This window comes from Pimephales promelas, chromosome 16, assembly GCF_988280905.1.
Source record: "Pimephales promelas chromosome 16, fPimPro1.hap1.1, whole genome shotgun sequence".
Classification (NCBI taxonomy): domain Eukaryota; kingdom Metazoa; phylum Chordata; class Actinopteri; order Cypriniformes; family Leuciscidae; genus Pimephales; species Pimephales promelas.
Window position 1 is genome coordinate 23,536,522 of NC_142784.1, and position 24,635 is coordinate 23,561,156.

A 24,635-nucleotide genomic window follows, 5' to 3' on the forward strand; every position below is an offset into this window, starting at 1 on the left:
GTTGTAGGCTACAAGTGGTCAGGCTCACTAGATTTTGAGAAACAGTCAGTGTTATGAGAGTGATGATGGTGATTCAGTTGCTTCTTCACGGATATTCAATCAAACTCTAATTAAATACAAGACTGAAAGGCTAACATTAGTTACTTAATGTAGTTTTAGATGGATTTGAGTGTAGACGTTTTTGTATTTTGTTCATAAAGACGCAACGTACCTACATATTTTGAATGGAACATTTGTTTGTGACATGGACAAGGGGTTCACTTGTCGTCCATTTTCCGTGATATTATGGGTTTTTAGGAAAGGTCTTGAATTTTCAGATTTACAACTGGCTGAATGAGTTTATTATTCCGTTGGAAAATGTGAGCCAGTCACTGATTAAATTTAATAAACTTCAAGTCCAAGAGTGCGAAAATCTTCAACTATTATGTTACTTTGCCACATGGTGGACGTTCACAAAATTGCAACGCATTATGGATGCTTTACTCACTTGAGTTGGACCTTCTACATTCTATCTACAACATGCTGCATTATGGATTTTGTTTATTAATTACTCTATGTAAGATATCATAATAAAAAGAAGACACTGTTTAAAATACACGTAAATGTACTCATTTTTCCTAAAAAAATTAAGTCACGAATCTCAAGATGATTTCTTTAGAGTTAAGATTTCAATCTAAACAAACAAAAATTATTTTAATAAAAAAGGTTAAAAAATAATATGAATAATTATATAACTAAACTACTTAACTCCTTTCTAAAAATAAATGATAAAACATCACAACAAATCACTTACTAGGCCAACAATTATTTTTTCAAAAAAATATTTTAATGAGACTTTTCATTTTACAATCTCTAGGCAGTGAAACCACCTAGGTATTTTTGTTATTAAACCCCATGAATATCTTAAATGATTTTTAATTAAGAATTAATTCATTTCTGTATGGCCTCTTAATGTATTTTTCAAGTTAGGCTAGTTAGTAGATCCGCACAACAAGAAATGTCTTATCGGTCAGAATTATGATTCTTGCCAATACGGTCTATTAGTTACAGTGCTAAAACTATCCACCAATCTAAACTTCTGTATCTATGAAACAATTACACATGATTAAAGCATAATTTAAGGCTTTTATATGAACATAGCCTTAGTTAGGTTGTTCAATCTGACATGTGGAACAAGACAACACCCAAAATACATTAATAACTAAAACTGATTTATGGTAAAGATGATGATGATGTTTATTGATTTTATCAACTGGTGTAATCAATTCACCATACGTCATCACTCAACTTGACAATTTGAAAATGGTTACATTTCAGTAACAAGACTTTTTGGATTTACTTTTACATTCAAAGTCATTAATCACACACAAATCATTCAATAATATTCGAGAAACAATTAGTAGAGTTTCATGATCATTTTTGAACATTGCACATACTAAAAGTTTAATGGGAAAGAATGTGCATAACTAATTAAAATGTATCACAAGTAGTTCCTAATTACAAAAATATCAAATATTTCCAGTACTTAACAGTTTAAACACTTAATTCCTTATGAGTACAAATATATCACATTAGATTTGATTGTAAGAATTTTGTGTTAATCATAATGGCAAATAAAAAACATAGTTTCCAATGTGAATATTACCAGCCAGAAGTGAACTTTAATGGCTGATATCCTTTTTAAAAAATATGTAAACATCTATTAGCGGCAGAGATTTATTAGCTGTAACGCTGATTCTCATTCTTCTCTCCAGTGTTAGAATCAAGAGGCCAATCTGCTGGCTTCATCTAACAGAGATCTTTCAGTCTCTCTTCACGTCCTGCCCGTTGACCTCTGCCATCTTGTGACGATTCATCCACTGCTGGTATTTGACCAGGGATTTGCGGTATGCGAAAGGCCCGATGTCAGCCATGAACACCCAGGACAGCGCATACATGGCCACGCCGCCACACTTAATGATGAACTTAGGTTTCGGAGAGATCAGCTCACAGTACAGCATGTTGCCGCCCACAAAAATGCGCATGAATACAAACAGTACAACGAACAGAACGTCCACCACGTCACCCAGTAAGCTGTTGTAGCGGCCAGAGTGTTTCAAAAACCATCGTGTCTGGAGGAGGGGGTTCGTGATCTCGCTGCCAAACAGCACGGCACAACCCTCGATGCCCGACTCCCCCAGCCAGAGAGTGAGCAGGATACCCAGGATGCTCATGGTGTGGTGAGCGAGCATCACCAGGCCCTCGGTGCGGAAGTACACACACCAGGCCATGTCGAAGATAAAGTAGCCCAGACTGACCACCATAGCGGTGATCTGCAGAGCGGTGTTCTTTGTACCTGCAGATGATATATAGGAAAATATGAGAATTTACAATGAAAAAAGACAATACGGCAATGCTAATGAAAAAAAAATAAATAAATTAGGGGTGTGCGATATGTTTATTTTTTCCATACTAATATCGTAATTGTTGTTTTTACAATGTGCGAGCTAACATTAACGAGTATTTCACTTCAATCAACAAAATAAGACGAATATCAGCTCGACGTCAAATGTGATATTGCATTTAATTAATAATTCAATAAACAAAATGCTAATATTAAGTGAGTCGCATTTTTTACACAATAGAGAGCCTAAGTCCCGCCCCTCCGCTTCTGGCTCATGGGACCTTATTTCGGAAAAAATATGTGTGGTAGTCAATGGCGAGAGACAACTTATCTTTTTATTCCGTCTGAACTGTGCCCCGAATTACCCATATGATGTTTGTCAATTTAAAAGATCATTCTGAAAGTCAAAAACATCACAGTTTGTCATAAAACAGAAGAGCAACATTCAGTTTTATGTGAAAATCACTCAATGAACTACATCTCCCAGGAAGCGAAACAACGAGCAAGATCCTCTGCTCGTGTGTGTGCAGTCTGGTACAAAACACTCAGGCATGACAGCGTAACATTACGATTATAACGTAAGACTATAGAAACAATGACAGAAATTAGCCTCAGTAAAGTTAGCTTCATTCATTTAAAGAAAATGTGCGCCTTTGGGGTTTGTAGTCTTTATAATTACGTATTTTCACAGTCATATACCTCAACGGTTTTACATCAAACTGCGACTTTCTTTACTTGAAAATGTATCTTTTAAATTGACAAACATCATATGTGTAATTCAGGGCACAATTCAAACGAGATCAAAATATTTGTTGTCTCTCGCCATTGATTACCATACAATATTTTTCCGAAATAAGGTCCCATGGTGGTCGACCGGAAGGGGAGGGACTTACTTAAGCTCTCTATATTGTCTGTTTTTGTTCTAGTTCAACAACGAAAATTGTTTCAAACAAGACACATCAGAACTGCTGCGCATCTCTGAGCTATTTTGTTAATGAATCTGTGTTTTTGAACAAATCGGTTGAGAAAATGATTCAATGAGCCATTCATTAACAGTTACTTGCTTTGTTTTGTAATGAATCAGCCATTTGAACGAATCCATTGACTGAATGATTCAATGGCTCACTCATTAAGAACGAATATACCTACTTCCCAAGTCGAAAAAAAAAATTCAACAGTAGGTGTAAAGTAACTGGATGACTGACATTTTTTTTTAATTTATAAGATTATCTTTAATCAAGATAACTTCCCCTCCCTTTTGCAGTGACATCCTCTCTTCACTGATGATGTGTTTACTGGCGTAAGATCAACCAATAGCAAACCACAACCATCCAATCAATTCCCCATGGGCAAATTAAGTCCGCTCTACATTTTTTCTTGTTCGATGTTTCACTCGCTTATTCATCACAATAGGGAAGAAGAAAAGATCTTCGATACTTCCGTTTCATGCCGACTTTAACGGCCAAAAAGTAAGTTCAACATTAAATTCTATAACTAGTATACTTTTTCAGACGCAGCGATTGACTTGCAGCACCTATTGATGGTTTTAGTGTCATACTTAAAATATAATTCATTTAACCATATTTTAATATTCAAAATGATTTATACAATTGTAATTGCAGTATAAATGCATTTATGCCACATCTGATCTGCATTAAACATCCGCACACCCCTATTAAATATATTAACATTTGGTTCATCTTGCCTGGGTTGGTGAAAGGCCACGGTCCATCTATGTATCCAATGTAAGCAGTTATACAGACTGCAAGGATGCCATGGAATAGTGTAACTAGCCGACAGTTCCATTCATAGCCACAAGAGCCATTTGCATAGCACAGCAAAGCATAAAGAGCAATCCACCCAGCTAAGCACACTCCGACTGCCAGCATCAACGGCGACATCTTTATTCTGTGAACCTAATCAAATACAATGAGCTGTCACAATCAGAAAACACTTTATCATGTTAGATTGGATGCATGCATTCATGAAAGTACTTACTTGAAGCACCACAACGCTCAAGTGACTGTATAAAAATGGCACTTTCCCCTTGATTCTGATGTGGAATAAGCGCTAAAAGCACTCGAGTATGAAGGGGTATCAGTGGATTTCACATGAACAGTTGAGAAATACTAGAGTCTGGCTTCTATCTGGGTGTGTCAAAACTAGACCAAAAGTAACTGTGGCAACCTTATCCACAGCTCTTTATCCAAATGTTGTCCAAACCTCGGATGTGAAGCCGTAGAACTATGTAAATATTAAGTTATTTTATCAGGATATTGATATGTATGTATAGGTTTGAGAAATGAGAAAAGGTTCTTAAGCCCCGTTTGCACCAAGAATGGTAACTATAAAGATAACCACAACAAAAACTATGTTAGCACCCCCACTAGTGCATGATAACGTTTCATTTCATCTAAATGAACTGCAGCTTTGTCGTCATCAGCCACTTTAAAAGTCTCAAGCTCTTTAACGAAGGATGGATTCTGATTGGCGGTAAATGTGTTAAAAAAATCCAATAAAATAATACTTTTTAAAATTTAATTTAATCATATTAGCTGGTCTCTTTTAGTGAATCAAAAACATGAAAATAGATAAACCAAAATTGAACTAAAAATGTACATTTTTTTCAAGATTTAATGAAATATGTGTTTAATACTTTATTTGAATGTGCCCTTGTTACATGTTACATGTATTTTACTATAGTAATAACTATTTGGCATACATGTAATCTACTCTAACCCTATAAGTACATGTAGTTAATTGTTATTATTACTCACATTACAATACAGTAATGTATAATTACACTGTAACAGGGACAGATTAAAATAAAGTGTTACCAATTGTGTGTTTATTGTTTTTTATATGATAACTAGGAGTCATTTTTACATTGCATTAATACCACTTCTAAATAAAAAAGTAAAATAAGATGTATTTCTGATTTCTTGTAGGGGGAGACCAGGGATGGTAGTAACAGTTTTTGTTTGAGCATGCGTAACAGATTGTGGTTGTTTGTGCTAGCTAGATCTCTCAAAATTGTATTCATGGTAGCCATATTTGTCTAATACAAACTAAATGTGTACTACACAATCACAGATTATGTGAGTTAATGTCAAACACAAAGAGTTCCATTGTTAAAACCTTCCTACTGGGGTGATTTGTAACACAGGCAGGGAATAGATGTAACAATGAGAGATGAGTTGCTGAAATAGTATGCACATACTCTAAATTAATGCAAGAATGTTATTGAAGAACAGAGAATAATCACTTTTGAATAAAATTGAAAAACAAAAAACACATTGTACTTCTTTTGGACTATTTAGCACAAAAACAACTGCTGTGGGTGTTCGTGTCTGTACTGTATTCTTTTCGCATTCAGTCACTGGCTATGTTGCCATCCACTTTTGCGATCACATAAAAACTGCTGGATTGAAATGCTAAAATGAGCATAAATTCAAAAAACTTGCACAAAAAAACATGCACTCAATGGAGGCGGATAATGTATAATCTGATAATCTGACATGAAGACATGCGCATAAACTACAATGAAAACATATTTACCACATAAATCTCTTGATGCGCAACAAAAAAAAAAAAAACACACGCGACTTTGCCTTAATAGAGGATGTGATTGATACCTGGACTCCTGATGGATTGATACATGATGGACACTTAGTTGGAATCATCATCATAAGGAGTTGTAATATTTCAAATGAACTGTTACAACTATCTTCACCCCAAACAGCCATAACTTAACTTTTAGCATGAATGCAAAACATCAAATTAAACTAGAGAAATGGCTAATTTAGAATATGTAAGTTAAATAATTCTATCCATTGTATAATACAATGGTATAGGCTAGGCTAAGGTTAATTTTTTTTTCACTGAAAATCAGTTTTTTTTTGGTAATAAAATCTACAATGTTGTTGTCACATGCCACTTCTCCTGTGAGCTTGAAAAGGTGACGTGAGTGTATGATATTGATGTCATTACCACAGATCTTTTCTAACTTGTCAACTTGACTCCATGTTACAACACAACCCAGTCTCCCCTCTCTGTGTTGTGTGTTGAAATATACAATTATCTGACCATTTAGCAACAAACTTTTCTTATTTCCAAATGTTTTCCTCAAACGTATTAGAAGAATCGTTAAAAGAATAGTTAAATTCCGCACTATTCCCATCCCTCGAGTTATGGTACCAAAAAAGTCAGTTCAATAAATGGAAATTTCCAATGTAATTGCACTTTTCAAAAGTAAAATAAATGAATTAATACATAAAGTTAATAAATATAAGAGTAAATTGGAATGATTATCTCAGAGAGATTTTAAAGGGACAGTTCTCCTAAAAATGAAAATTCTATCAACATTTACTCACCCTCAAGTGGATCCAAACCTTTGTTGGGCCCTATTGACTTCCATAGTATTTTTTTTCCCATACTATGGAAGTCAATGGTGCCCACAACTGTTTGATTACCAATTTTCTTCAAATATCTTTTTTTTTTTTTTCAGCGAAAGAAAGAAACTCATAATGATGACAGAATTTTAATTTTTGAGTGAACTATCCCTTTAAGATTCTTTGCTCGCAGTAGATACTGATGGACCCAGTCTTAAGCTAATCTTCTGAGCTGTGGGTTGGATGAGGTTAATTAAATTAAGAGCAGGTTAAACGTGTAGCCATGAAATTAAATCTGTTCTTAAAACAGGAAAATGGTAAAACAACCTTAAAATAGTCACCTCAATAGCATGTTCATTGACAGGCCGGACAGTTATTGAGTGTTCAGCATGGATGCTGTCTTGCTCCGTGCCTCCCGCTTCAGCATCACGTACAGAAGAGCAGCAGCGGACCCGACACGAGGTATTGAGGGATCTCAGTGTTCGGCTCCGGCATCGTCTTCGTGGAGATGGTACGCAGATCACCACACAAACAAAAGGCACATTTCAGAAACCCAGTCACTCAGCAACTGGACAACAGCGAGGATGACAACAAAGAGTAAGGCACATCCCTACAGCAGGGCGACCTCTGTTGGTATGGAACGCGAAAGAGAGAAAAGCTTCCCTCACAACAACCACAGGCCTTGACGACGGAATCCTTGTTTGCTGTCAACATTTCACACTGAATGACTACGAAATAATAGTGTTTTGTGCCGAACGGAGGGGAGAAAACTGAAACGTCACTTCTATCAACTGCTGCCCAACCTGAATCAGCCAAACGCCGTCGTGTCCAGCACTGACAGCAGAGCATGTAGAAAAACAGCATTGGACTTGATTCAAACAGTTGGTTGCTGGCTGCTGTGCTGATACCAAATTGCCAGTTTGGTTATTATAAAATAATAAAAATGACTGTAACAGTGGAACATAGTATTTTGGTGGTAAACAACTACATGGTTACTTTGAGCTTAAAGGGATAGTTCACACAAAACATAAATTGCTGTGTCAATTTACTCACCCTTAAGCTTTTCTAAACCTGCATTAAGGTTATTTCCTGTGTTGAACATAAAGGAAAATATAACTTCCTACAGGTTTAGAACAAACACAAACTACTTGTTTGTGACAAGTAAATATAACAGAATTTTCATTTTGGCGGTGAAATATTCCTTAAAAAAATTAGAGGCCCTCAGCTTTTCATTTTCAAACGGACTACAAAATGTCCTAAAACTACTTATAATAAATTACATTGTATATAAATAATTTAACAATGCTAAATCTGCAAAAACAAACAAACATATATATATATATATATATATATATATATATAGCTAATATAAGCCAAGTGTAACCACTGATCATATATAGAGATTATCATTATACAAATCAATCAGTGAGTGCAACTTGTAACAAATGCATAAATCAAACTCTAAATCAGCAAATATGCTGAGCTCGAAGTAAAACCAAACCAAACTAACAAATTATCTTAAGAAAAAAATATATCAGTGACAGCCTATTTACTTTTTTCCTAGCTGTAGGCTAGTTGACAATAGTAGCAAGTTATAAAGACAAAACATCTGTGGAATCGGAAAAACAGCTGTTACAATTTTTTTCTCTTTCCTTATAAAAAGGTTAAAAAAAACAATTGTTTTAATCTAAATGACCTATGCTTTCATTGTGTCAGTGATTAATTGACACTTTATTGAATAACACCAGCTCATTAAATAATACTTCAACATCACATGATCCTTCAGAAATCAAAGCATGTTGCAGTCAACTCTGAATGCGTTTAAAAACAACAGTAGGAAAGTGACAGGTTATGACACTTTGCTGAAGGAGCTTTTATTTAAAATTACTTCATATTATGTCCATATTCATTTTATAGGAAAATAGTTTTGATACTTTATTCATAACAGCTTTAGCATCAAAAAAGAATCAGTAAACACTGAATCAACAAGGCACTTGTATCCCAGACAACAGCTGTCGGTTGGGTAGGTGTAATCTCAAAAAACACTTTTAACATAACACTAACACTTTGAAAAAAAAAAAAATTAAATAAATCAGTATAAAAATTTTAGTACCATGAACTACAACAGAGTCAAATGTGCATGTTAAATGTGAACATTCGCTTAGTAAGAGAGGCGAGTCGTGAGTTGGAGGTGAATGTAGTGAAATGTGAAACAAAAACAGTTTCTCTTCTTCATGATTAGAGCTTAGTCAGTGGATTTGGTCCTATTGAATGTTGAAGTCACTTCTGAAGTGGAGGAATCTTCTAGGATATTTGATACCACACAAAACCATATTTGTGATGGTTTCACAGCTCTGCTGATGTACTGAGGTCATACTGATAGGAGGAGCCTGAGTGACAGTAATGTCGGATAACCAGAAGATGGCAGTGTTGATGCACAGTAACAACGATCTAAGCAGGATTTTCATCAGTTTTTTCTTTCCCTCTGTTTTATTAGAACATACACTTTGGTTTTCCATGTTACTTTGCAGTGTTGACTGCTCCCAACTTGCATCCATACTTCAAACTATAAGTTAATATTGATCCAACTGGACCTTAAATGGTACTGTTGTTGTGCAATGCTTAGAAGTCCATCCTTATGAGGATGAAAACACACACTCCCAAATGGTTGCCAGCATTAAGACTTGAGGTGAGAAAATTCACATGATTGAATCTATTTGAATCAATTGGAGAATGACTCAATAGCGTTTTTTGTCTGTACCAAAATTAATCAAAGCATGTCTGCGTCCACCATTAACTTAATACAGTGCTTTAAATCTAAAAAAAAAACGTTAAAAAGAGAAACGATCTCTGAACATGTGCGCTGTGCTTAAGTGTCTTCTGTCATTTCCCACTGCGAAATAAATAATACCAGCTTCAGAAAAATAATTGGCAACCTGACGAGATCCAGCTAATTTTAAGATTACATCCTGTTATACACTGACTAATTCACAGGTTGCTCACTTGGGTCTGCATGTCAATACTCAAAAAAGACTCATTCCACAGTGCTGGTAAGAGCTGGAAGAGCTTTAAAACCACTGACCAGCTTAAATGCACAGTCGACAGCTCAAAGTTCTGGAAAAACAAAATTAGAGCACTAGGGCTGCTCAAATCACACTCCATCCACACCCATCCAGCATAACTTCTTCGTCAAACTGCTCTGTGCAGTAGGCACGAGTCTGAAGGCTCGGAGGTGAAGGTCACATTAAAGATGTTTTTGTAGAAGCATGTGTTTCTAGGTCTCTTCCTCCCACAGGCACAGCTGTTTGTGCGGTACATAGTAAGTAAATTTGTAGCCTTTGCTGCAGCTTTTGATGCCACATTTATATGGGCTGCCCCTGCCGGAGACGTCCCTGTTGCGACAGTACTTTAGCAGGCAGGGGTACCATTCCAGTCTGAGGTTGTAGCTACAGGAGCAAGGCTGCCACAGGTCCTTCACTGTCCCGCAGCTCTGCAGACCTGGCACCTCCACTGCTTGAGGCTCGAACATGGAACCCTCGGCGCCTGAAAAAAACATTTATTATAGTTAATGATCAAGCTATGCAGGTCAGTGGGGTGCTACAGTGATGTGTTCCAGTTCAAACAGTAATGCACTAGTAATGTACAAGGTCTAACTACATTCAATTAGATTTACTACAGATCCTTCTCACATTTGATGTGTAAAAAGGTTTGATGTCAAACCCCTTATATATAGCATATCTATGGAAGCTTGTTTCCGCCACTGAATAAAAAAAGGAAAAAATAATTGCGACTTTTTAGCTCACAATTGCAAGATATGAAGTCAGAATTGTGAGAAATAAAGTCGCGTTTGCGAGATATAAAGTCAGAATTGCGTGATATACAGTCGCAATTCTGAGAAAAAAAGACAGAAGTGCAACTTTTTATCTCACAATTCTGACTTTTTTTCTCACAACTGCGAGTTTACATCTCCCAATTCTAACTTTATAACACATAATTGCGAGTTTATATGTCGAAATTCTGACGTATTTTCTCAGAATTGTGAGATAAAAACTCACAATTGAGAGTTATCTGGCTAAAAGACTAACTTTTTTCCCCCTCAGAATAGTTTAAATCTCACAATTCTGACTTTATATCATGCATTTCTGACTTTTTATCACGCAATTGTGAGTTTATATCTAGCAATTCTGACTTTATATCTCGCAATTCTGACTTTATAACACGGAATTGCAACTTTATATCACGCAATTCTGACTTTATATCTCGCAATTCTGACTTTATAACACACAATTGCGACTTTATATCACACAATTCTGACTTTATATCTCGCAATTGCGACTTTTATATCATGCAATTCTGACTTTACATCTCGATATTGTGAGAAATAAAGTCAGAATTGCGAGATGTAAACTCGCAATTGTGAGAAAAAAAGTCAGAATTGTGAGATAAAAAGTCGCAATTACCTTTTTTATTTTTCATAAAAAAGGCGGAAAAAAACTTCCATGCATATCTCTGATGATAAAACATGATAATTCAGGTAAAGAGTCTATACTTGACCCAATCGAATAATTAAACATAATGAATTAATATGTAGTGAACTAAAACATGTAGACAAAGTATATTTAAAGGCATATATATAAATATATATATAGGCTAATATTAACTAATCAGACTTTATTGTAAAGTATTGAAATTATTGCATTGTATTTTTGTTTGATCAATAATATATAATTATTATTTTACATTTTTGCCTAAAGGTACAATATGCAGTTCAAGCTAAATGGATTTTGCTGACTATAATTTAATACATTAGATTGGGCATTAGAGGGTTAATTTGTGAAGAACACATCAGTGTTATAAATAATAGTGCTGGGTTTGGTAGGGTGTAATTAAGGGACGCTGTAAGCATCCTTGCCTCTGTCCAGCCAGTGTCTGACATCAACCTCGCGCGTGTACACGGCCTCCTGGGCCACGCTGCACATGTTGTGGATGTGGGCACTCAGTTGCCACGTCCGTGTTAAATTGATCGCTACGTTCATGCTCAGCATCTCCGTGCTTCTCTTCTCTTCCGCTGTGCGGATGGCCTGGGGATTTTTCTGCAAAATATAAAAAAAGACTTTTAGTATTACTACTGTCATTCTTTAAAGCTAGATTTTTCCAGTCTTTTATCACAACTTTCATTCAATTTCACACATTTATGACCTTGGACACCCTCCTAGGAGCAACTCATCAAAGGCCTTTTACAGCCTTTTTCCTCTGAGATCACAAGTTTAAAATATCACACTCCTACTCAACAGTTAACCCATGAGCTCAACTCTTAACACCCCGGATCCGCTCCCTCACTCCCAATGACTTCTCCCTGCCCCGTAATCAGCCACAGAGGGAGCCTGACCTGTCTCAGTCTGGCCATGGACTCGCTGGGGATGATCTCATTGTGGTTGAGCCGTGTGATGAAGCAGAGCGCCTGGTATTGGCTCTGCCCTCTCTCCAGTTCCCCCAGGATCAGCGCCCGGAAGATCTTCACATCCTGAGAAGAAACACATGCAGTCATCATTAAATTGTGCAACTCCATAAGAAATGTGTTGTATAATAACTACAAATACTTTGAGTTGGACACTTAAATGGCATCAAATACAAGGGCTGTTAAAATTTAGTATCGGGTGAATCTCTCTTGCACATAACTATTAAAAAAAATAATAATGTGCCCTTGTAATCTTTAATCAAAATTGCCCTTCCTCTTGCAGCAACATCTCTTCTCTGATGATGTGTTTACTGGCACGAGGGCGGGACAACATGTCACCCATGAGACACAGCAATAGCAAACCACAACCATCCATAATTTTTTATTCTCCAAGAAGCCGTTTCCCTTGGTTATACATAACAATAGGGAAGAAAAGATTATTGCATCTTCCGCTTAATGCCGACTGTAACCATATTGTGCATCCCTATCAAATGCCTATCGATTTTATTCATTTTGGCTCTAAAATTCTTGCTTTTTAGAATTTACAAAGTCAGCTGTCGACCTTCAAGCTTAGAGTCAGATCTTCAATACAACATTTTATAAGGATTCAGCCCAGAACAACAGAGAGATGCTGTATATTTCAGCACATCAATGAGTTGCTGTTGGCAACCAGACCAAATATCTGGCAGCACCCCATGCTCATAAAGTTTTCCATGTAAAGGCATTATGGGAAACCCCAGAGCGGAGAGCAAGGCCACAGACCTGTGTACCCATTCATCAGCTTCTCCTTGCTCTGGCATCCTCATGACTCTGCCAGCAGAAGACACACACATTCTCCTCACTCCCCCTCCTCTTGTTTTTCACAGTAAGGCCTCGAGCCCCAAGCCGACAGAAGGGAGCAAGCTTTCATGGTTTCATTCTGCAAAGTAGGAGGTTTTCTCAGGCAATCAAAATAAACAAGCCAAAGCTGTCTTTGTTTGTTCTGGAGCTCTCATCTCATCCTCTTTCTAGAACCTTCCATCTGGTTTCCAGAGTTGGTCAACCCCCAAACTCATGGAGCACAGTCTCACAGAGCCTGTGGAAAATTCATTCACATTCCAAGAATCATTCACCTCCTCTAATATTCTATTTGAATGACAATGCTCTTTTATTTGTGTAGTTTTCCCTGAGGAGGTAAATTCAATTCCGCAGACAAACTTTGGCCTTGTCCACTCTATACTTTTTCGTTTGAAAACCCATCTTTTTCTCTGCGTTTTGGCCTTACGAGGTATTTTTGAAGAATCACTCCAAAGTGGATAAATATGAAGTTGTAGAGAAAATGTAAGCTTCCAAAAACGATGCCACGTTTAGTTATATGATGCATATTGTACCAATATATCTGTTTATACCCTATGCCTGTTATGTGCTATTCACTGTCACACTGTTGCTAAAGATATACCACTTACACTCTTCATATCAGAGTCCTGCAAAGCAGAAAATTGTACTCGCAACTGCTGTCTTGCAGCAAAACATGAGAGCAGTTGCATTTTAGACCAAACATGGTGATTAATTTCATTTATATTTCCCTTTATCAAATCTTTAATATGGATTAAAGGGGTCATATAATGCCAAGTTAATTTGAATTCTTTAGGGTCTTAATTAAAAGTTTGTAATATACTTTAATTAAAAATTCTCATTAGTATTTTAAGAAAACACTCATTTTACCTGGTCAAAAACAGCTCTGTTTTTAGCACGCCGTTTCAGTGCATTTGCCTTTAAATGATAATGAGCTTTGTTGACTCCGCCCCTCTGTTCTTTGAGCCATTTTGACACAGCACTGTGGAGTGTTGTCTTGACAACAGTTGAGGGTATATTTTGGAGAAAGGAGTCTCTGAGACACATCTGTGTAACCAAGCGTGTATGTTTACGCAAAAGTCATGATGTCATGTTGTCACAATACACATCACATTACATTACATGAACTCTATACAAAATGAAACAAGTAACAAGTACACAGATTCCAGTCTACATTGCGAATAACTGTTCTGCATGGAAGTTCTTCAAATGACGAAGCAGCGAGAATGTAATTAAACTGACGGAGGAGGCAAACCTGGTGGAATTAACACAAGGGTGACTGAGCAATCAGCAAACACAAGAGGGGGGGAGTAAGCAGGTAGTTGTTATTTTAAGCTCTGGCGCTAGAAGGACCTCCCAGCCGTCAAAAAGGCGGTTTGCTTTAAGGAACAGAGAGAGGGCTTGGTGGGGGACTGCTTTAGGCACTCAATTTAATTACAGAGCAGTGTTGGCGTCACTGCTTTGCAAACACCTTGATGACAACAGGGAGAAACTCTGCAAGCTGACACTGCACAGGTAAACCACTCACATCTGCAGATGCAAGCTGACCTGATATCAGTTGCTCAATCATTTATTTCTCTTTACAACTATCCTTTATCTTCATTGCTCTGCGATTTCCTCTTATCTGAGGCAAATATCTCTTTCGCTTTCCTCCAGGGTCCTGGACTCCTGTTACAATTCTCAGTTTGACCCCCTCCATGCAGGAACATGTCTAGCCTGGGTTAGTGAGTAAATACTTCAGTCAGGTAGATCCTCAGCTCAGTTCTCAACTCCAACATTGCACACAGGTCCACCAAATGACCACATTAGAGACTAAACATAAATCTTGGTGCAGAAGAGTTTATTTTGACAGTCCTGAAGAAATCTATCTCTAAAGTCAAAGCAAACTTTAGCTTCTGCTCCTGGTCCTGCTTCCTCCTGCAGGATCACGGCGTGTTTGTTTGGACTATAACGTTGACGTCTGACAGCGGCATCATCACAAAGTTTGGAAGGGCTTTCACAGTCAATTCCAAATGTTGGTTATACCATAAAATTCACATCAGTTACATTCAAAGTTAAGAACAATAAAATCACAGATGAAAGGTTGGATAGACCAAATATTAACAGATTAACCTTTGCATTTAACAGAATAAAGTCAAACCGGTTTGGCAAGACATAGGAGTACATATTGAATTTATGTGATTGGGTGAACTATCCCATAACTAAAGGCACTAAAGTCACTTCTGCTTTGTTTTGGAACTTGTAACTTAAGCGATTGCTGCTTGGATCTGAATTTGTAGTAGTTTATATAACATTAGCCTTCCAACTCTGTTAGTTTGTGTCTCTTATACATAAAACACCCTAGAGACGAGCAACTGTGACAGAAAAGATAAAATATGTGTTTGTTCATTCTGCCACACTACTATGCAGAGACATTGATGAATGATTTTAAAAACAAACAGAATTAAATTCTATTTGTTCTGCCACTATAAAGATGTTTGCTTTATGTTTTCAACTGCTTTATATTACAACTACCCAGGAGGCCTTAATAGAGAGTGATAAACGTCTTCTTTTCAACGCTCTTACTTTCAACAGGAAATACAACAGCACACATTCTTCTGTTGACATGTTTTAAAGCTGCTACCTGAGTCACAACACAGCTGTATTAATGGCAAAGGCATTTAAAGGTAACTTTAAAGCTCCCTTGATAACTTTTTACAACCACATGCTCGCCAAGCATTGATCTGCGTAGAGTATGTTTCCGGCCGTCCTTGCCGTAGTCATTTAGTCACCCTCATGTCGTTTCTATGACTTTTTATGTAAAAAAAAAAAACAAAAAAAAAAACTAAGAATAAGTTGTTTTAGACCCCACTGTCTTTCACTGTATGGATATTCTTCAAAATATCTTCTTTTTTGTTCCACAGAAGAAAGTCAGTCATAAGGTTTGGGATGAGACATAAATGGTGACAATTTTCATTTTTGGGTAGCATTTCCCTTAAAGGGATAGTTCACTTTGAAATTAATTTTTGATATGTTTTAGCTTACCTCAAGGGCATCCAAGATGTAGGTGTCTTTGTTTCCACAGCATTTTCAATTTTGACATTTTTTGGTCAAATCGTTGTTGTCCGTCAGTCATACACTGGACGTGAAGGGGGTCCTCAATCGGTTCACCTCAAAGAGCATGCACAGAGAAGTCAAAATTAAACATGATTTAATGACTCGTACATGTAAGTACACATTAATGGCCTAAGACACGAAACGAGCGGTTTGTGTGAGAAAACGAACAGTATTTATATCGTTTTACCTCTTGTAATCATAACCATGACAAAATGATCTGACGGCACGGGCGCTTCGGTCTGCGCATGCGCTGGAAGTGATCGCTTGCGCACCTACGTCACTCTTTGTTTATGCAGAGATTTCGGAAGTTTTACCTTTCACTAAACATATTTAGATATACGGGAAACCGCAATGGAAGATGATTTCGGTATATCTAAATATGTTTAGTAAAAGGTGAAACTTCCGAAATCTCCGTGTAAATATTGAGTGACGTCACACGCAAGCGATCACTTCCGGCGTAACATTGAACTGATTCAGTTCGATTCAGTTGGACTTCAGTTGGATTCAGATCACTTGGATTACACGAGGTAAAAACGATATAAATACTGTTCGTTTTCTCACAAAAAACGCTCGTTTCGTGTCTTAGGCCATCAATGTGTACTTACATTTACGAGTCATTAAATCATGTTTAATTTTGACTTCTCTATGCATGCTTTTTGGTGGACCCCCTTAGCCTCCAGCGTATGACTGATAGACAACAACGGTTTGACTGAAAAATGTCAAAATTGAAAATAGTGTGGAAACAAAGACAAACTACATCTTGGATGCCCTTGAGGTAAGCTAAAACATATCAAAAATTAATTTCAAAGTGAATTATCCCTTTAAGCCAAGTCACTAGAAGTAATCAAGGATGAGTCAGAATGCAGGTACGCATGCTTTGTGATTTCCCTTATGAAACAAAATTCCAGATTGGCAAGACATCAAAGATTTAATGTTTATGAAGTATTACATATAATACCCTGCGCAGTTAAAGGTAACTAAGGGAAAGATTCAAGATCAATACAAACAAACAACAATGCACGCAGACATGATTCAGAGTAAACAGATATCCAAAATGTTTAAGGTAAATGTGGTTCCTCTTCAAGGAGGAATGGCATTGTCTAGAATTTCAGTTTAACCGGATTATGTGGCTCCTTATGTGTGACGGCATAGATTAATTGTTTTTTTTTAAGAAGGCTGGTGAAAAGGAACAGGTGCATGCCAGCATTTAACCTTTCGCTCTGATGAACAGCAACCTTAGACAAAAGACAGAACGTGGGAGAAATGCCTGAGTTGTGGTGGTTAAAATGGAGGAACTTGAGGTCTTGCACACGTAATAACAAAACACACCATGCATTGAGGTAAATAAAAGCCAACAAAGAAGGAACCAAGCAATTCTGTTTCGGTCACATCTTAAAGTAGATTTCCTCTGAATATGACACCAAAAACCAAACAGCATGGCAAAAATAGCGGCACTTGGCTATTACGGTAATGGAAGACCATTTCTTCCACTGGGTTGTCCCTGTGTGACCTTTGACTCCTATTTGGCATGTGGCTAACTTGAGCTCTTGCGGGACAGCACGGACATCTTTACCCTGTTTCAGCTGTCTTAATGTACTTCACACTCACTGATATATGTTCATCTGCTCTAGTCAAGAATCATGGCGTTACCTCCAATGGCCTGTTAACTTCTTCCACAACCATCTTAAAACTAACAAAACATCTGGATTTAGAGCAAAAGCTTAGGCAGTGTGTTCACTAATAAATCAAGATCTTAAAGCTGATGCCCCTTTACAATAGTTCCTCCAATATTTCAAAACCCCATACCAAGCCAAAGGTATTGCACAAGACCCAGGGGGAGACGTCAGAGCGTGGGAGAAGAAAAGACAAGACCCAAATGCAGCAGGGAGTATTCATGCTGTTCCTGTAAAATCATAAGGGGAAGTACATCTCATTTCCATTGAGATACGCCTCATCAAGAAAAACACAATGCAACCCTATAGGTTATACAAAGTCTTTCACCGGGAAGTTGGACTTAACAAGAACTGATGTAACCCAATGCTTGATTCATAAAGAAATGACTCAAACAGATCATAGGATCAAACTCTTGTGGCTGTTAAGACATGTCACTTTGGAGGGGCTTTAAGGAAACAGCTAATCCTGAATGATAAAAGGCATGTTTAACTATGCTAAACTAATTCTGACTGGTAGTATAGTGAATGATTTATAATGAGAATTAAAACACTCTTAATCTACCTTCAGGGTCCAAACGTGGCTAATGCAAATAAAAAACAGCTTTGGTGAGTAAATAAGGCAAATGCACAGTAACTATTAGGAACTACAACATTAACCGACATGATTAAAGAATGATTGATGCTTCAGTGGTGGCTCAAAATAAAGTGATATGAATGGTAAAACACATGTTGCGCTGCTCACATTCTCTTTTTCTTCAAATGGAAAATGGAAACTATGGAATACTGCTTGCAATATGCCACCAAAATGGAAATATGAGGAATAAAATCACATCCTCATGTTTTATTGAAAGAAAAAGTTTAATTAATTGTCATTGCGACAATTTTAAATAATATATATTCAAATGATAAATTTAAACATATTAAAGCTACACTGACTGATTTTTACCCCCACCTAACAGTGAAAAGGTATATGAGCATCCAGTGAATATTAGTTTCTGTTTCTCTCAATTCCGATTTCATTTTAACTCCTACGGTGGCCAATGTAGTCCAAGATAAACATGGCTTCCAGTTCGACCTCGTCCATGAGTGTTAACTCAAACGTAAACGCGAAAGGCAAAGCTTTACTTAACGGGTATGTCCTCTTTGGCTAATGTACTTTCAAGATGGAGGGGCAACATGGCGACCGACATTAGAACCCCTTACCCGTACGTATTTTCAATGGCATATTATACACTCACGAGAATACTTTATAACTTGAACAAAGTAAATATACATTAATGAGCGCATATACTTTTGAAAGAACCAAGTGTTTTTAGCTAAGAATAAACTAAAAGAGTTACACAGTGTAGCTTTAATGGTTTGAATTCTTCCACCACTGGCATAAACTTGTGTATCATTCAAACCTGTGAGTGACTAAGGAAGAAATTACCACCTTGATTACATACTATATGCTCTTAAGGGACAAAAAAAGCAATCTTCAGCAATCAAATTAAAGATATGTAATATACTCGAAACAATTTATGAAACATGAAGACGGTCAATTTGAGCTCACACAGGGATTTTTTTAATAAGCAATCTGTGCAATCAAGAGATTTAGCAAATTGCAACAGTAAAAGACTGCTGCGCTTAAAGAAGACCGCAGTAATTGAAAGTGCAAGAAAATTAAGATTCAAACATCAGCATATTTCAGTTTCTCAGTGCTCAAAATAGTTGAACACTAGCACTGCTTGAATGTGCTCTAGATCAACTGACTTGAACAGTTCAGCACATAAGAGTGTCTGTGGGTAAATGAGGCCCCTTTTTTCTAAGCAGCACTCAAAGGGTCAACATCTGCCTTATTCTGGCTTGAATAAAGACATCAGCTTGTAGCCAAGGGGCTGCCAGAGATGTCCTGCCTGTTCCCAAGTACACACTTGAACATGAAAATGTGAACTGAACTGTAACTAGTTATCAGAGACACCACACAGTTTCCTGTATGTTAAGCAGTGTGGTGAAAACCCCATTTTACAAGTGATTTTAAAGGTGAAATGTGCTGTTTCTAAATTCTAATAATCCAGCACATTGCAATGCAATGTTTCAGTTCCTTTATTGTAAAACAGCAAAGTCTACACAATGGGTGTGGTCTGTCATTCATATTGACATCTTGAATTGAATCTTTTAAACATGTATTGCGTCATCATCATAAGAGCGGTTACTGAAGCCTGTGAGGTGTGTAGTTAATGTCACCTCACGGTCACATGTCTCAGAATTAGTGGGGACATTTTGAAACAGGTTGGACTGGCTAGGTTCAAGTGGGCATGTTCACACACCTGGATGGCATCCAAACACACACAGCACGCTGATTGAAAAGCTGGGACATAAAAGACAAACAAGTTCCCACAACTGATAAAACAACAAATTCAAAAGTGAAACAATTCAAAATTACACTGAACTTATGGCGAGTTGCTAAAACCAGAGCCAACACAACACATTCTTCCCATAAGCAACAATAAAAGATTGCCCTAAAGTTGAATCTAATACAATAAAGTTTACAGCTGGCTCAAATCTTATGAGCCGATAGCATTTCAAAGTGAAGAGGAGGGATGGCTTGTGTCCAAGCAGGTCACAGATATCCCAATAGGGAGATGAGCATAAAAGCAGACCGCTCGGCTCCTTGGTTGGCAGCGGATGCGAGCTGAGATGAACTCATCTTCGTCACTGCATATGCTGCCGCTGGGCAGAGGCAGAGTGCTGAGAAACATAATACAACTAGAAAGACAACGGAACAGTTTAAGAGAAAAGCTTGAGTTAGAGTTGAAAGATTCGTGTGATCACACGTAGTATCTCTTCCACCAAACAGTCGCCGCTGGATTGTGATGTGTTACTCTAATTCCGAAACAGTCGAAGTAGGCCAAACTGCAAAAGAACCTCATACAGCCCACACTTTTTCCACACAAACTGGAAAAAAGGCCAGTCTGTTAATCAGATATATCTGGTGTTTCATATTATGAAAATGTATGCATTAAAAATGGCCAAAACCACTGATTTATTTATTTTTTTTCAAGATTTGCATGATCTCATCTGATTTCCATTCAGATTCGAACTGAACAGTAACAAAACAACACGCTGTTATGGGTAAGATGGGGAAACTGTATCAGGGTATGGAAGCTTGTTTCTGCCACTGAATAAAAAATAAATTAAAAAAAGCTTTATCACACAATTCTGACTTTTTTCCTCAGAATTGAATGATATAAACCTTTTTTTTTTTAAATAATTGTGGGATAGTCACAATTGCTTGTTAAAAAGTAAAGAGAAATAAAGTCTGACTTTAAAAAATTGCGAGTTTATATCAGAATTGCGGGATGCAAACTTGCAGTTGTGAGAAAAAACGGACTAATCGTAACCAATCACGTCAACGTGTGATCGTCAAAGAGTGGATCTCTGAGCTGAGTGGAGACGGGGCTAATTTGTATATTTATAGAACCGCATATACTAAATGAGGCAAGTGTGTAGAGTTACACTCAAGCTATTTTAATGCATGAAGAAAAATATTTTAAGGAAAAAAACGGTTAAATATGCAAATTTAGTGTTCAAAGACGAGCTTTAAGGGATACAATTATTGATTACAGGGGGACTCCAATAAAAATGCAAGTTTATTGTTTGTAAGGATTTTTATGTATTGATTGTTTTTTCATAGCCAATGTGTGAACAGCTTGAAACGAAACTTAAAAAATGAGACCCCCCCCGACTTCTTAAGTTGTCTATGAAAGCCTACAGACTGATTTTTACGCGAAGGACTCTGGACGTTTTTGACAGGAAAATCAAAAGGATGTGGCCGGAGGTAACGTTAAATGACACATGAAATGGACGCTTATTATTAACCTTTATTTACACTGTTTAGGTTAGAATAATATGCACACATAGCTCACATTATATGCAGTCATAGAAGCCATAATATTTTTTGTATATAATAAATGACTTGCACCTCAGAGCGGCCAGACGAAACGCAATAAACATGGTCATGTTATCTTGCTTTTGGAGGCAGATGCTGCTGTCTGGGAATGGAGTCATTGAAGTTGTGTTCTGGAAGGTAATTATACCGAACTGACGACAGACTTTGCCCGGGTATTTCAGAATGACCAAAACAGCATTTCAGATCCTGTGCACTGGTTGGTCCAGTTACGCCATTCCATCGCAAAATCAAATGTTTTTTTTTTTTATGCGCATTGAGAAATGTATTCTATATATGTATTCCATTGTAGATTATGCGCATGTTTTCTTATCGGATATCATCTGGATGTTCATTTACAGTATATCGCTGCAAAGGTATCACAAACTGCTTTAGTCTTATAAGCCAAGAACAAAAAAGAACTTCGCCATTAATATATCGGGTCATTAAATCACATTCAGTTTCTTGTACATTTTGTGTGCATTCACATAACGGCCACTGGTGTCGCTAATATCAAGGGTTTCTGAATTCTACACACAGCCCCTTTATGTAATATTGTTAGATACAACTTTTAATTTAAATAGTATTAGTAAATGTTGAAATTAACATTAAGAAAAGGAAAGGCTTTAGAAATATTTTGACTGCTATTAATGGAAACTAATGTTAACATATGGAACATTTTTGTTATTTTCATGAAGTGTAACCAAGTAAAAAAGAAGTAAATAAATGAACAACAATGCAATTATCATTTTCTGAATCTGTCTAAAATATCATCCATGTAAATTCTACAACAACAGAAAACTAAACCAAAGCAGCATTCACTAGTGCTACGCCAAAACTGCCATCAAATGTAAAAGAAAAGAAAAGATAATAAAAGAAAAACACTACAGCTTTGGAAATCAAATCCAGAGGGTTCACTTAGCAACTGATAAGGTGGGTACCAGAATAACCACTTCATTAAGTAATATAAATTAATATTTGTCTTCCTCCATCCCTGTTAAAGCCCTTTCAGTGCAGTTAATCCAGAAAGGCAGCTGGGAGTCCTCGTTCATTCAACTTTCCATAAATCCCTGAGATACAGGGGAAATACAAGATGAGAACCACATGTGAGAAGAATGGAGACAGGCCCGCCAGTGGAACTGATAAAAGGAGGAAAGGAAAAGTTCAAGCCATCCCAAATGTGATCCAAACCCCCACACTGACCGCATCTGTGGAGGATCAGGGGACGTGAGGGGCAGAGGGCTGCTGACGTGACTGAACTGAGGCGGATGAGGGCAGTGACAGTGCCACTGCTAATCCTGATGGTATGATCACCATTGAAAGAATCTGACCTCAGGTCAGAAGTTCATCACTAATGTGGATGATTTAACAGAGACATGGGCACGAGGAAGGAAAAGTAACCACTTCATAAATTTACAAGTTTAATTACAGGTATTTGAGGCTTCATTACTGTAGATCATCTGGTAAATTACAAATATAGTAAAGGCTAGAAATGTAGGTAAAATGACCCAAAACTTTTTTTTCCTCCTTTTTTTTTCGAGAAGACACATTACTGTAATTTTATTTGGATTAAAGTGCCAGCTAATTAAATAAATAAATATAAATGTAACTAAATAAATGTAACCATTAATGTTTTTAGTAAAGTTAGAAATTTAAGAAAAATCAAAATCATTGAAATCTAATAGGTTGAGCAGATGTACTGTAATTTTTTTGCAAGATTACATAGCAACTCAACATAGTGTATACTCAACATAGTGTATACTCAGTATAGTGTTGTGGAACTCTAAAATCATATTCACAACTTCTGCTTTTTAAAATAATTTCAGTATTTTATAATGAACACACATTATATATTGAACATATAGCATTTTTTTGTTTTGTTTACCAAGTTGTCTGAAAGTAATAGAGCATCTGTCCTTCCTTAATATAAAATTTGTGTTCCTTAATATGAAATAAGACTAATAAGACACTACTGTGAAAGGGGGGCGGGTTCATGAAAAAAAAGTCAAGCAATATAATGCATTCCAGCACACTTCATTGACATTATGTGACGAACATATTAAACATACAATTTTCCTGGCCTTAGTTTTCAACTTACCTGTTTGAAATCGGCCACAAAAGTTATAAGAGTGCCATCTCCTTGTTTAAACTCCACAGTGATTGAGTCTTTTTCACTGTCCGCCTCCAGAAGTTCATCTGTGATCTGTCCATCGGCCAAACGAACCTTCACCTTCAGCTCAGAAGCAGACCCGAGAGTTACTGTCACATTGAACAGCAAAACCAACACAGTAAACAGAACTGAACCCGGTGAAATCCACCTCGCACACATGCCAGATAATCCTAAAAGTCAAACTCCGGGCTCAGAAGGAGAATCCACAGGAATTACAGTCGCTGATGCGGTTCGACTCATTCCACAAGTCTTCAGACAGACTCCGCTATCTCCTCAAAACATCAGAGCCGCTCCACTTTCACATATCTTCATACGTATTTCTTGGAAGCTGGATATACAAATGAATTCATAAAGTCCTTCAGAAACAGGTCTGGAGACTTTTCACGTTTGGCACATAAATATTTAAGAGAGCCGCGTCACACACGGATCAATCTGGTCTTAGCACTCGTCTCGCGCCTCTCACTGAGGGAACTTTGATTCTTGAGCTCTTGTCGACTCGTGCCACTGACGCTCGCGTTCATTCAGTACACTGCTCTTCACGCTGACTTCATTCTTAGTTTCTGTTTTTCTCCTCTGGAGTTTTTTTCTCTCTCTCCTAGTCCTTGTGGATTCGTCACTTCCTTCATTATCCAAAGTGCAGCAGTCCAACGGGCTCCCAAAGTTTCGCAGGCAGCGCTCGAAAACTCTTAAAGGCGTAGCGCC

General features: G+C 37.2%; 2 protein-coding genes across 2 annotated transcripts; both read right to left on the reverse strand.

Moving 5' to 3' along the window:
* Nucleotides 1-1,211: 1,211 nt before the first annotated feature.
* tlcd5a (TLC domain containing 5a) lies at nt 1,212-7,361 on the reverse strand. Its single transcript, XM_039671284.2, has 3 exons — nt 7,116-7,361; nt 4,089-4,299; nt 1,212-2,335 (listed from the first exon to the last, which is right to left on the reverse strand). Exons 2-3 carry the CDS (start codon nt 4,282-4,284, stop codon nt 1,803-1,805), a joined length of 729 nt encoding a protein of 242 aa, XP_039527218.1. The 5' UTR covers nt 4,285-4,299; nt 7,116-7,361; the 3' UTR covers nt 1,212-1,802.
* A 2,538-nt stretch (nt 7,362-9,899) lies between these two features.
* On the reverse strand, nt 9,900-24,324 carry oafa (OAF homolog a (Drosophila)). Its single transcript, XM_039671112.2, has 4 exons — nt 23,862-24,324; nt 12,164-12,298; nt 11,687-11,867; nt 9,900-10,317 (listed from the first exon to the last, which is right to left on the reverse strand). Exons 1-4 carry the CDS (start codon nt 24,090-24,092, stop codon nt 10,049-10,051), a joined length of 816 nt encoding a protein of 271 aa, XP_039527046.2. The 5' UTR covers nt 24,093-24,324; the 3' UTR covers nt 9,900-10,048.
* Nucleotides 24,325-24,635: the final 311 nt, after the last annotated feature.

Coding starts and splice junctions, on each gene's coding strand:
- tlcd5a (XM_039671284.2), bottom strand. CDS start 4,284: ATGTCGCCGTTGATGCTGGCAGTCGGAGTGTGCTTAGCTGGGTGGATT. Junction 2,336..4,088: donor GTGGCCTTTCACCAACCCAG/GCAAGATGAACC, acceptor TATCATCTGCAG/GTACAAAGAACACCGCTCTG.
- oafa (XM_039671112.2), bottom strand. CDS start 24,092: ATGTGTGCGAGGTGGATTTCACCGGGTTCAGTTCTGTTTACTGTGTTG. Junction 12,299..23,861: donor TTGTGGCCGATTTCAAACAG/GTAAGTTGAAAA, acceptor GTTTCTTCTCAG/GATGTGAAGATCTTCCGGGC. Junction 10,318..11,686: donor CAGACACTGGCTGGACAGAG/GCAAGGATGCTT, acceptor TGTTTTTTTCAG/GCGCCGAGGGTTCCATGTTC.